This window comes from Myotis nattereri (genome assembly GCF_964212035.1).
Source record: "Myotis nattereri genome assembly, chromosome: 3".
NCBI lineage: Eukaryota > Metazoa > Chordata > Mammalia > Chiroptera > Vespertilionidae > Myotis > Myotis nattereri.
This window is the reverse complement of record NC_138077.1, coordinates 203,387,575-203,400,038: the sequence shown is the minus strand read 5'-3', so window position 1 is coordinate 203,400,038 and position 12,464 is coordinate 203,387,575. Positions and strand designations below refer to the sequence as shown.

The 12,464-nt window shown below is 59.7% G+C and overlaps 1 protein-coding gene across 1 annotated transcript; it reads right to left on the bottom strand.

Annotated features, from left to right (window-relative positions):
* Positions 1-494: 494 nt before the first annotated feature.
* Positions 495-12,222, bottom strand: WNT4 (Wnt family member 4; the record flags this gene model as incomplete). The annotated part of the gene is made up of 5 exons (XM_081086110.1): positions 495-1,060; positions 1,874-2,016; positions 2,104-2,235; positions 11,780-12,015; positions 12,131-12,222. The coding sequence occupies 5 exons, from the start codon at positions 12,220-12,222 to the stop codon at positions 593-595; spliced, it is 1,071 nt and encodes a 356-aa protein (XP_080942236.1). The 3' UTR covers positions 495-592.
* Between the last annotated feature and the right edge of the window lie 242 nt (positions 12,223-12,464).

Sequence of the window (12,464 nt, the reverse complement as noted above, 5' to 3'; positions counted from 1 at the left end):
ACCTGCTCTTCTGCCTGGAAGGTCCCACAGAAGTTGCGCCTCCAGCTGCTCATGGAGGGCTGAAATGAACCCTCTGCCCTTGGCCTGGTATCTGCCCATTCCCTTTCTAGTGGCCTTGAGAGGACAAGGCTACCAGGATGAAGCTGCCAGGGGCCCGTGTGTATGTGTGGGGGCGCAACTTCCAGCGAAATGGCACTGATTTCCCCCACCACAGGGCCACCTCTTTCCCTAGATGGCGGTTGGTAGGCACGTGGCTGTAACACGCCTGCTACCCACTTTGAGTCCACAAGTGGAAAGACGGACACAGATAACAGCCGAGCGAGTGGTCAGCAGCAGCCACGCGTGGACAGCCGGAAGTACGAGCAAGGTCCCTTTGGTCATTGGCAGCCACGGAGGCCCAGGCTTCAGGGAGACCCCAGCTGGTGCCCTTGGGGTCGCCTGCCTGGTTTCGGTAATAAATAACATGAGGACCCAAAAACCAAACCAAAACAAAAAAATATCACCAGTATCTTTTGGGGTGGGTGGTGGGGGACTGTTTAAATTATGGGCCTTCCCCGGCTGCGAGGCGGTGCTGGGCGCGGGCGGGCGGCAGTCACCGGCACGTGTGCAGCTCCACCAGCCGCTGGCACTGCCGGCACTTGACGAAGCAGCACCAGTGGAACTTGCAGCTGCAGCGCTCGGCCAGCTCCACCTGTGCCGTGTGGAAGCCGCGGCCGCAGCACAGCAGCTCACAGCCGTCGATGGCCTTGGACGTCTTGTTGCACGTGCGGCCCCGCGTGCCCAGCACCCCGCTGCGCATGTCCTGCTCGCAGAAGTCCGGGCTGGGCTCCAAGTACACCAGGTCCTCGTCGGTGTGCGGCTTGAACTGCGCGTTGCGCGGCACCAGCGCCCTGGAGGAGCCCACACGCCGCGGCTCCACCTCGGTGGCACCGTCAAACTTCTCCTTCAGGGCGTGGCCCACCTGGCGGAAGGGCGGCACGGCCCGCCAGCAGGTCTTTACCTCGCAGGAGCCCGACACCCCGTGGCACTTGCACTCCACCCGCATGTGCGTCAGGATGGCCTGCACGGGACCGGCAGGGGAGAGAGCAGACAGGTGTCAGGGGAGGCTGCGGAGGGGCTGGAGGGGGCATGGCTGGGGGGATGCCGCAGCATCGGAGAAGGATGCATTGCCAGGCTTCCTCTGTATTAAGCACCTACTGTATGTGTGGTGGGCGGGTAAGCTGTGTTGGGGGCAGTTAAAGAAGATACTGGCCCTGCCCTTGGGGCACTTACAGTTGCAGGGCGGAGACATTTTATTTTATTTTTAAAATACGTTTTCATTGGTTTTAGAGAGAGAGGAAGGGAGAAGGATAGAGAGATAGAAACATCGATGAGAGAGAAACATCGATCAGCTGCCTCCTGCATGCCCCCTACTGGGGATTGAGCCTGAAACCTGGGCATGTGCCCTGACTGGGAATCGAACCAGTGACCTCTTGCTTCATGGGTTGATGCTCACACCAACCAGGCAAGGGAGAGAGATTTTACAGGGCAGTGTCATATGAAACAGCAAGTGGCAGGTGACATGATGGGGAAGAACACATTTGCATTGAATCTGCGCAGGAACCTTGGGTAGGTATGGAGAAGGCAGATGGTATCTGAGAGAAGCACATGACCTTTGCTATGACTCAGGATTCACATCCTAGCGTACCACCTGCTAGGTACGTGGGGGGATGTGTGCTGTGCAGGGCGCCACTCACTGCTCCTGCCCCCCACCTTCCCGGAGGTGCCTGGACAGATGCTTTCTGAGTGGCATGTGGGTGGGAGAGTGTGTCAGGGACCTTCCCGAGTCCGCCCCTGCCCCTGGGTGATGGGGGCAGAAGAAATGCCACGCTACCTTCCTGCCGGCCTCATTGTTGTGGAGGTTCATGAGGGCCCGGCTGGACGAGGCCCCCTTGCTCCTCTCCCGTACGTCCACGAACGACTGTGAGAAGGCCACGCCATAGGCGATGTTGTCGGAGCATCCTGACCACTGGAAGCCTGGGGCACGAGGGCAGAAGGGGCCACGGATGAGTGACGGCCAGGCCTCTGCTCTCCCACTCACGCCTCCCCACCTCCCGCACTTACCCTGGGGGCTGACCCCGTGTACTGTCCGGTCACAGCCGCACTTTTCCAGCTCCCCACTGCTGCACGCCCGCGTCACCGCGAAGGCCACACCTGCTGAAGAGATGGCGTACACGAAGGCCGCCTCCCGAGTCCCTGTGGGCGGCAGAGGGAGGGCAGCTGGGTCCCGGGGCTCCTCCCCGCACCCTCCTTTTCAGAGGTGGAGGGTATTTGGGACCTGAACGCGGAGGCCCCTGGAGAGATCTACCTCCCATGGGCCAGGAGCGGCACTGCTGGCGATCCTCCCCATGCGATGCTAAGTACACAGACTGCATGCCAGCATCCTGACGTGTGCTGAGTATGCCATCCTCACAGCGCCCGTGGGGTCCGCACTGCCGTGACCCCCATCCCACAGAGATCAGTCAACTCGTCCCTGGTCACACGGCACCCGGTTGAGCAGGCAGACAGACCAGTGTCATCGCTGTTAGCTTCTGTGGGGTTACTGTCCTCAACGCCCCCAGAAGGCTAGTGGTGTTCATGTCGTCTCCGACAGAGGCTCAGAGAGGAGAACTGACTTACCCAGACGACAGGGCTGTGACGTGGCAGGCGGGACTGCCAGCCCATCGGGCTCCCTCTAAAACCCGAGTTCTTCTAGCACCTATTTCCCAGCTCCGAGGGGTCCCCTGCCCCAGGGTCCTGCCCCGGCCCTTCCTGCTCAGGCTGCGCTCATCCCTGAGTTCCTCTTGCTTCCTATCTCTAAGAGTAGATTGTAATCACAGTGGCCCCACCTCTTCACCTGGACCACTGCTACTGATGTCGGGCCCTCTCCCACTGGGCCCTTTATCTGTGCCCATTTCACAGATGGCACAGTGCAGGTTTGGGAAGGGGAAGTGATTTGGCCCTAGCACCCAGCGAGGAAGTGATAGGAGCAGGACTCAGATGCAGTCCGTCCGCCTCTGGGCCTGTCTTTCCCTTCCGCCCAGGACTTCTCAGCGGTTCTATTTTGGTGCCTGCCCTCGCCCCCTGCCTGAATGGGTGTTTTCATCCTCCTAGGAACTGTGCCTCGGGGGTGTAGCTTCTGTGGAGCCTCTTTCTGGGGTGTGGGTGGTGGGAGGGAGTGTGCCTGTGTGTGTAGTGCAAGTGTGGTGCGTGTGTGCATGGCTGGCCGGGAGGGTGACCAGACAGGCCCAGCTCCTCTCCTGGGCCCTGTGAGGGCCTCTGTGTGCCCGTGACTGTCCTTCTGTCTCCTGCTGGAGCGTCTGTGTCCGCAGGAGTGGAGGGGGCAGGTTTTGGCCCCGTGGTTGGCAATTACCTCTGCGACACCCAGGCCTGCGCTCTCGGCTGCCCTGGGGAGCAGTCGCCGTGGTCAGACAGAAACAATCACCTCCTCTGTGCCCGTGTCTGTGGACGGGCAGCAGAAAAAGCGGAGCTGGGGTGGGGGCAGCTCAGGCCCTGGTGGCTCAGGATGCCCTGTTCCCGGTTCAGCCCCTGCACTGGGGATACTGCCCACCCTCTGCCCTGCCCTGGCCATTTTGGGCTGGCATCAGGGGCCTTGGCTGGGGCCACGGGGGCCTCGACAGCCCGAGATGGAATCCTCTCCAAGTTAATCGAGGTTAATAGCAGGATCATGTTGGTTGGTTTTGTGCTGTGGCCGCCCAAAGAGAGACGACTTTAGTTTCTGGTATTTCTGGTATTTCCAGGCCTGAACCAGCACAATTCTTTGCCCCAAAGACCAGGGGGGAGGGAAAGCAGGAGATAGGGCCATGGGCCCCAGCTCTGGCCCGGCGTGGTCCTTTCTCCCTTGCTTCTGTGGGCTCTCAGGCAGCCTGGGCCCACCCCCAGCTCTAGCCTCACCACTTCCCTTGAGTGCTCCTGGCCCTGGGGTGCAGGGTGCCCTGAAAGGTTGCTCAGGGAAATCTCTGCCTCATTCCCCAAACCAATACCCACCTATCAGCCAGGACTCTGGGACCCCTTGCTCTAGCTTCGGGACGAGAATGCTATGATTTTCTCCGCTTGGGAGTGGGCCTAAAGGAAGAGATTCTGGAAGGAGGGTAATAATACAAAGAGCTAAAGCTTATAGGACGCACTGAGTGGGGAAGCAACTTGTCCATCAAGACCCAGCTGGGAACTGGTGGGACCGAAACTTGGACTCAGGCAGCCTGGCTCCAGCGCTTTCAACCTTGACATCGTCCTGTCTCAGGGCCGGAGCCCCTGGGAATAAACACCAGCCACTCTTGCCCAGCCGGCATGGCTCAGTGGCTCAGCATCGACCTATGAACCAGGAGGTCACGGTTCGACTCCCCGTCAGGGCACATGCCCGGTTGCTGGCTCCATCCCCAGTGGGGGGCCTGCAGGAGGCAGCTGGTCAATGATTCTCTCTCATCATTGATCTTTCTATCTCCCTCTCCCTTCCTCTATGAAATCAATAAAAACAGATTAAAAACAACAGCAAGAGAACACCAGCCACATTCTTACCACCTCCCGCCTTCTTAGCACCTGAAACCAAGAGGGACTTCCTTAGGTCTACCCTTTGGTCTCACGTGCTGTAGGACAAGTCCAGTTCCTTTTGTGGGTTCTTTACTGGGGGTGGTGAGCAGCTGGCTGTGTTCAGCACAGGAGGCCCCAGAGGCCTGGAGCATGTGGCCAGACCACCGTGCCCCGAAAGCCGGTGGCTGTGGCTCCTCCAGCTTTTTCTCACAGGCCCTGGGTCCCAGCCCTTGGACTCTACTGCTGCGGCCCCTCCCGGCTCCGCCTCTTTGCTGGGTGCCAGGCTGGAGCCTTGCTGACTAGTGGGCACCTGGCAGCAACTGCTGAGAGAGGAAACGGATTGCGGGGCGCCTGCGAGCACAGCAGAAGGGAGTTCCCAGCCACGTGGTAGATAACTGCTGCCTGGGCAGGGTTGGCCTGTTCCAGCTGCGGGGAAAGACAGTCCTGCTTTGTCCTCTGGGGACAGCAGGGCCGGCCCAGGGTAAGGCAGGACTCTCTCAGGTGCCAGCCCCGCCCTGCAACCGTCTTCCTTTTCCATAGAGCCATCTGCCCACCCCCCACCCCCCTTCCTTTCTTCCTGCTTTTGCTCCTTCCCAGGGCACCTCCTCTGCCGGCTCCACTGGTTTAAATCCTGTGTGTCCTCCCATCCTGCCTCAGCGCCATCTTTTCCAAGGTGCTAGGCTCCTTGGGGCTGGGAATCCAGAGTTGCCTTATGGATCCAGCAGTAGCTCCCCGTTCTGAGGGCACCGGGGCCTTTGCACATGCTATCTACAGCTCACAACAACCTTAGCAACCAGCTCTGCTCTCCAGAGGAAAAAGCGAGGCTCAGTGTCCTGTCCGGGGTCCCCCAGCCAGTCCGTGGCCCAGAGGGAACTGGAACAAGACCTGTGCTCTTCTGGGCACATCACCTGCGATGTCTCTCCCAGGTGTCGGAAGGAAGTGCATCCTGGCAAGAAGGAGTGTTTGGAGGAGAACCAGACGAGGCTGAGTTGGTCTGGAAAGGAAGCCTTGGGCATGGTGATCCCCAGGCACCAGGCAGTGTCCTGGTGGAAGTGCCATTCCCAGCATAACTCACATGTTCCCAAAGCAGACTCAGTGGGGGTCCTGGGAGGTGGGCAGGACAGGCCCTGGTCTCTGAGAAAGACATTCTTCTCCATTCTCTCCTCATCCCTGCTCCAGCCTGCCTTTCCAGTTTTCTGCTCTCTCTTTATTAAAACTATATATATTTTTTATTGATTTGAGAGAGGAAGGGAGAGGGAGAGAGATAGAAACATCAACAATGAGAGAGAATCATTGATTGGCTGCCTTCCCCATACCCCCATCTGGGGAGTAAGCCTGTAAACCCAGGCATGTGCCCTGACCAGGAATCAAACTGTGACCTGCTGGTTTATAGGTCAACGTTCAACCACTGAGCCACACCGGCCAGGCTCCTTTACTCTCCTATCTGCAAAAACTCACTTTCTTGAGATCAACCTGTGCTGAGTCCTGATTCTATCACTTCCAGGAAGCCTCTTTGGATTCAAGAGGTGATGTAGGACAGGGGGAAGGGGAGAGGCCTTGGGGCTGGGCCAAGCCGTGTGGAGACCCTAACTAGTGGTGTGACCTTCCTCTCTGAGCCTCCTTCCCCAATTGGAACATGGGGAATCTTGCTGCCCGCAGGCCAGACCCTCCACTTCTCCCGCACTTCCTCCCTGCAGGCATTGCGCTCCCTGGCCTGTGCCTCGCCATCAGGATGGGGTCGCAGACTGTTTTATCTGCTAAGGGTCCTGTGTGTTTATCTGGCCTCTGCAGCCAGACTCGAAGCTCCTGGGACCAGGCTGTTCCTCATACTTCTCCTCCAGCCCCCAGCCCCCAGCACAAGGCTGGGCACAGAGCGGCCCCTCACAGCTGCTTGGAGACAGGGTGGGGAGGGGAAAGAGCAGGGCACTTGCCAGGCAGGCCTGAGATGGAGTCCTGGTGCTGCCCGCCCCCTCCCCCTCCTGCATGTGAGCCGTCAGCTCTCTGCCCATAGAATGGGGCTGCTAACAGCACTGACCTCGTCAGCTGGTTCTGGAAATCTAATCGGGTAAAGTAGGGACCGTGCTTGGTCTAGTCTTTGGCACATAGTAAGTGCTCAAGACACAGTAGCTATTGCGAGGCTTATTGTTGGGTGGTTAGTGCCACTTTATTCATTTGCAAACAAATGTCGGTGGGGCACGCATACTCTGGAGGCCAGTCAGCTGACCATGTCTTTGCCTTTGGGCTAAAGGCTTCCTTAGGGCAGAGACCCTTCCTTCCTGCTGCTGCCTGGCCACACGGTTACTGACCACCTGCGGTGAGCTAGGCCCATGCGAGGCACCGGGGCTGCGGAGGTGAATTCACCCTCAAGGAACTCCCAGTGGCAGAATGTCCCATAAATTATCTGATGGCTCCGTAAGGCTGGCCTGAGAGGTCACCAGAAGGAAGGCATGTTCTCGCCCTCCTTAGGTCCAATGTCATGCAAGTATTGAGGACAAACATGAGCATACGGGTTTCAGTGAGTCACCGCCCCAGACTGAAAAGCATTTACTTCTTCCCTTTTTTTTAAAGCTATTTTTTTTTGTAATATATGTTTATTAATTTCAGAGAGGAAGGGAGAGGGAGCGAGAGAGAGAGAAACATCAATAGTGAGAGGGAATCATTGATTGGTGCCTCCTGCACGCCCCCTACAGGGGATTGAGCCCGCAAGCTGGGTATGTGCCCTTGGCCGGAATCCAACCCGGGACCCTTCAGTCCACAGGCCGACGCTCTATCCACTGAGCCAAACCGGCTAGGGAAGCATTTACTTACTAAATCCAGCCCGAGGCTACAGCCAGTAAGGTGTCCTAGATGATGTTAGATGCGTGGGGATGGAGAGATGGGCCTGATTTTGAATCTTCTCTTTGCTAGGGCCAGTGCATCACATCCCCTCCCAGCCATGGCAGCCAGAGCCTGAGGGGACTCAGGGCTCTCTGAGTCCCTTTTCCAGGACAAGAACTTGATGAAGGTCACAGAGAGAGATGCAAAGAGGCAGGGGAGGCCCGGGCTGTCTGCAGATGGAGTGGAGCAGGGGAAGATGGGGCTGTCTGCAGATGGAGGGGAGCAGGAGAAGATGGGGCTGTCTGCAGATGGAGGGGAGCAGGGGAAGATGGGGCTGTCTGCAGATGGAGGGGAGCAGGGGAAGATGGGGCTGTCTGCAGATGGAGGGGAGCAGGAGAAGATGGGGCTGTCTGCAGATGGAGGGGAGCAGGGGAAGATGGGGCTGTCTGCAGATGGAGGGGAGCAGGGGAAGATGGGGCTGTCTGCAGATGGAGGGGAGCAGGGGAAGATGGGGCTGTCTGCAGATGGAGGGGAGCAGGGGAAGATGGGGCTGTCTGCAGATGGAGGGGAGCAGGGGAAGATGGGGCTGTCTGCAGATGGAGGGGAGCAGGGGAAGATGGGGCTGTCTGCAGATGGAGGGGAGCAGGGGAAGATGGGGCTGTCTGCAGATGGAGGGGAGCAGGGGAAGATGGGGCTGTCTGCAGATGGAGGGGAGCAGGGGAAGATGGGGCTGTCTGCAGATGGAGGGGAGCAGGGGAAGATGGGGCTGTCTGCAGATGGAGGGGAGCAGGGGAAGATGGGGCTGTCTGCCGATGGAGGGGAGCAGGGGAAGATGGGGCTGTCTGCCGATGGAGGGGAGCAGGGGAAGATGGGGCTGTCTGCAGATGGAGGGGAGCAGGGGAAGATGGGGCTGTCTGCAGATGGAGGGGAGCAGGGGAAGATGGGGCTGTCTGCAGATGGAGGGGAGCAGGGGAAGAGGAGTCTGTGCGCCTTTCCAGCCCTCTCCGCCCTGCTCAGGGCAACCTCCAACCTTCGCGGACTCACCCTTTTCATTCATTCAGCAAGTATTTCTCAGTTACCTGCGGTGCAGGTGCTGCTCTGGGCACCAGGATGAAGCAGTGACTAAAACGCGGAGGCCATCCCTCATCTGGCCCTTAATGCCTGCTCAGCCAAGAACTGTCACTACCTGCACCCATTCCAGGCTTCCCCAGACGCTAATTTTACCAAACTTCCAGTAGATTTAAGGCCTAGAACACACAGTTTGGCCCTAACTTATACACTGTCCTCACCAGCCACCATTAGTTCACCATCTGTCTGGCCTCAGTAGGTCGGAGGCAGGGTGGCCGCCGCTGCTGGGGTCGGGAGAGTGCAGGCTTGGAGGCTGGGAAGCCTCAGGCAGTGAGAGAGCCGGAGGGGCATCTCTGTGGGAGCCTGGGAGCCCTTCAGAGGCATTATCTCGCTGAGTCCTGACGGGAGGCCCAGAAGGTTGGTCTGGGATTGTCCCTGTTTTACAGGGAGCAGGACCGCCAGGCCTGGGGACAGAAGGACTTCCCCTGGGATGTCACAGCCAAGAGTCGGCAGGTCCCGGAGCCCCTTGCTCAGCTGTGAAACGGGAACAATGCTGCTCACGCTCGGAGTCAGTGCGATCTGATGCGGGCAGCATGCAGCAGGCCCTCAGCAACCCGGGGCTCCTGGCTCCGGGGGCCATCTGTCAGCTGTGGCCTCTCCTGAATCTGAGGTCACGACCCCGGCCAGGCAGCTCATGAATGCGGTACTGGCCAAGCCCCCCAATTCCCAGAGCTGGGGGCTGTGAGGGAGGCCGGCCCGGGCCGGCTGCTGCTGCCGCCGCCGCCGCCAAAAACGACAGCAGCTGGTGAAGACGGACAGCTCTTCTTGGGTCAGGGTCTCCACCAAGTGCTGCCACGCATGACGTCACCGAATCTTCGCGACGACCCATGAGGTAAGCGCACCTGCCGGGCTCACTGACAGGTGAGGATGCCGGGGCTCGGGGAGTGAAGTCACTGCTCAAGGTCATCAGCCCTGCACCTTCTGTGAGCAACACTGAGCCCTCGGGATGGACAAGTCCCTTCCCTGGTGGAGCCACACGAAGGCTTTTCCAAGAGGAATTTTACTCAGGAAGAAAATGAAAGACACAAAAGTGAGGAGATGGATGGAAAGGAAGACAGACTCCCGCACACGACTGCCCGGGGTGCTGGGCCTGGCGGGAGGGGACCCTGCCTCAGCCCCGAGGGGACTGGACGCTCCAGCTGTAATCCGGAGCAGGTCCCAGCCAGGCCCGGTCAGTTCTCAGTGTCTTCCCAAACGTCTGAGCCAGGGCTGGGCCCCCTCCTTAGCTCCTGTCACAAGCACAGGCGAGGAATGGGGTCCCTCCCGGCTGCAGGCCAGCACTGACCCCTGCCTGCCTTCCTCGGCCCCTTCCAGTCCCTGCCCTGACCCGCGTCCTGTCATTGGGAGACCCCCATGGACCGTCTGCTGCATCCAGGCTCGGCCACGTGCTGGGTACCACCCTGGCCTTGGAAGAGCTGGAGGCGTAGGGATGGGGCATGGGGTGGGGAGACAGGCCCACAGTACAGTCTACAAGGTGTCACGAAAGCGCGTGAACACCAATGGTTTAAACAAAAGTGTGCGTGTGTGTTTTGAGAGCGAGAGAGGGAGAGAGAGAGAGGGAGAGAGAGAGAGACGGAGAGAGAAACTGATAAAGGCAAATGGGTTAAAAATTCTTTGTCCTGTTTTTGCAACTTTTCTGTAAGTTTAACATTATTTCAAAACAAAAAATTATTTTTTTCAAAAAAGGGAAAACCCGAGCGTGAACAAAGAGTTTCAGGGCCAAGAGAGAAAAGCAACCACCTGCTTGCGGGGCTGGGACGCCTCGGGGAGGGACCTCCTGAGTTGGTGGAGAAAGAGGGCTGCGTGTGGGGGTAGAGGGCACAGCATGTGCAAAGGCCTGGGGTCTGAAAGGGCCTGACACCTGCTGATCTGCCCGCGAGTCCACCCCAGGCAGCAAGCACCTGCTGGGCCAGAGCGGCTCCCCCTGCTCAGGGTCTGTTATTTGAGCCTCATATCTGGGCCTCATCACTCAGGCAGCCCCGGCCCTCAGCAGTGGCACCGTCATCCCGGGAAATCCTCCGCTCTCTGGATCTCGGCTTCTCCGGGCAGCAGTGTCCAGCCATGCCAAGCACGACCGTGCCTGTTTGGCCTCTGCCAGCTCCCGGGAGAATGGCTTCCAAATTTCTATCACAGTTGGTTTCCAACAACATCCACACGGTTTGCCACAAGCCCAGCAGCCCACAGGTGCCAAGACAAAGGTTGGCCCAGGCAACGCCTTCCTGCTGCCCGAGCACGTCACGGGGCCCCATGGGCTGCGGGAGGCTCCGGAGTGTCAGTTTCACGCTCAGGAAGTAGAGGAGCGGCAGCTGGTTCACGGCACTTCCTCGAGGGCAGGCCTGACCCGCTGGCCTCTCAGGGAGCCTTCCAGTTAGTCGCAGGGGACGTCCCCTCTGCCCCGGCCCACGGTCCTTTGGCTCAATGCCCTCTCCTATTCCTGGTCTCTGCGGAGGGCTCGCCTTCTGGGAACGCTTTCTCTGAGCCCAGCCCTGGCCAGGGGAGGGTCCACCCTGCGCTCCCACTCCTGTGTCCCCTCCATCCCAGTGTTTTCTCACGTGGGTACGAGCGACACCCTGGAGCAGGATTTTGGGGCCTGAGTCTTGCTAGTTCTGCGACTTTGGGCAAGTTACGGAGCCTCTGTGTGCCTCCGTTTCTTCTGTAACACGGAGGCCTATTTTGTAACCAAGGGCCAGGTGAGTTAAAACACTTCCAACAGCGTCTGGTCCCCAGTTAGCGCTAACGGCGTGCAAGCCACCGCTCTACTGCCGGCGCGGTGCCGTTTACCCCTGGGTCTCAGGGCCGGGCAGGGCGAGGCTCTCAGTATGGGTGGTCAAAGGTTCAGGTGAGTGAGACGGGCTTGCCTACGAGAGGCTGAGTGCCAAGGGCTGGGGGTCGGGAGCCCAGGTCTGAATTCTGATTCTGCTGTTCATCCTCGGAGGGGCCTCTCTGAGCCTCGCCTTCTTCCTTTGTAACCCAGGATGGCAGCTCCAGGGCTGCAGGTGCTGCCCACCCAGCATGAAGAACAGCCGCCTCCTCTGACGGCCACCCCCCCAACCCCCGCCTCCGCCTCCCCACCTGGATCACGCCTCCATCGGCACCCTATGCCCTCGCTGCAGCAGGGCGCTGTTTTTGCTTGACAAGTGACTGACTAGTCCGGCCACTGGCGAATGTATCATTCCCACCCAAGGAAACGGCGATGTCTCCCGGGGTCCCCTGGCCGAGGGCCCACACCCCGCGCTGCCCCCAGCACCCCTGCGAGCCCCTCCCTCACCTTGCGTCACCACCTTGCCGAAGACGGGCAGGGAGTCGAGCGTGGAGCAGTTCCAGCGCCGGTTCCGGAACTGGTACTGGCACTCCTCGATGGCGAGCTGGGCGCCGCGGCGCACTGAGTCCATCACCTCCAGGTTCCGTTTGCACATCTGCACCTGCCGCTGGATCAGGCCCTTGAGCTTCTCGCAGGTCTCCTCCTCCGAGATGCTCCCCACCGAGGACAGCTTGGCCAGGTACCTGGGGAGAGGGTGGTGGGGTGGATTGTGATGCAGAGCTCCCCCCCGCCCCTGCCCCGTCCACTCCCAGGACGAGGCCACGCCCAGCCAGATCTCTGGGAGCCGACTTCTCCCACCCTGGGGCCTGGCTGCCCGCTTCTGTCTGGATCCAGTGACAGGCCCTCTGGCCCGGCTCTTGGGGCCGGAGGCGGGAAGTGTTGTCTCCCATGACAAGGCCTCTGCCTCAAGTTGGGCAAAGCAGGCCGAGCCCCCATGGGACCGGGGTGGTCCCAGCTCTTGGGCCCCCACCCCTTCCTGCTGAGATGCCTGCTAGCTGGGAGTCTGCTCTGATGTCTCTCTGTCCCACCCCCATGGCCCCCACCTTCTGGCTGCAAATCCCAGATCCTCACTGCCAGCCACATCCAGGGCCACCAGATGGAGACCAGCATCTGAGCTGCAGCACGTGGGGAT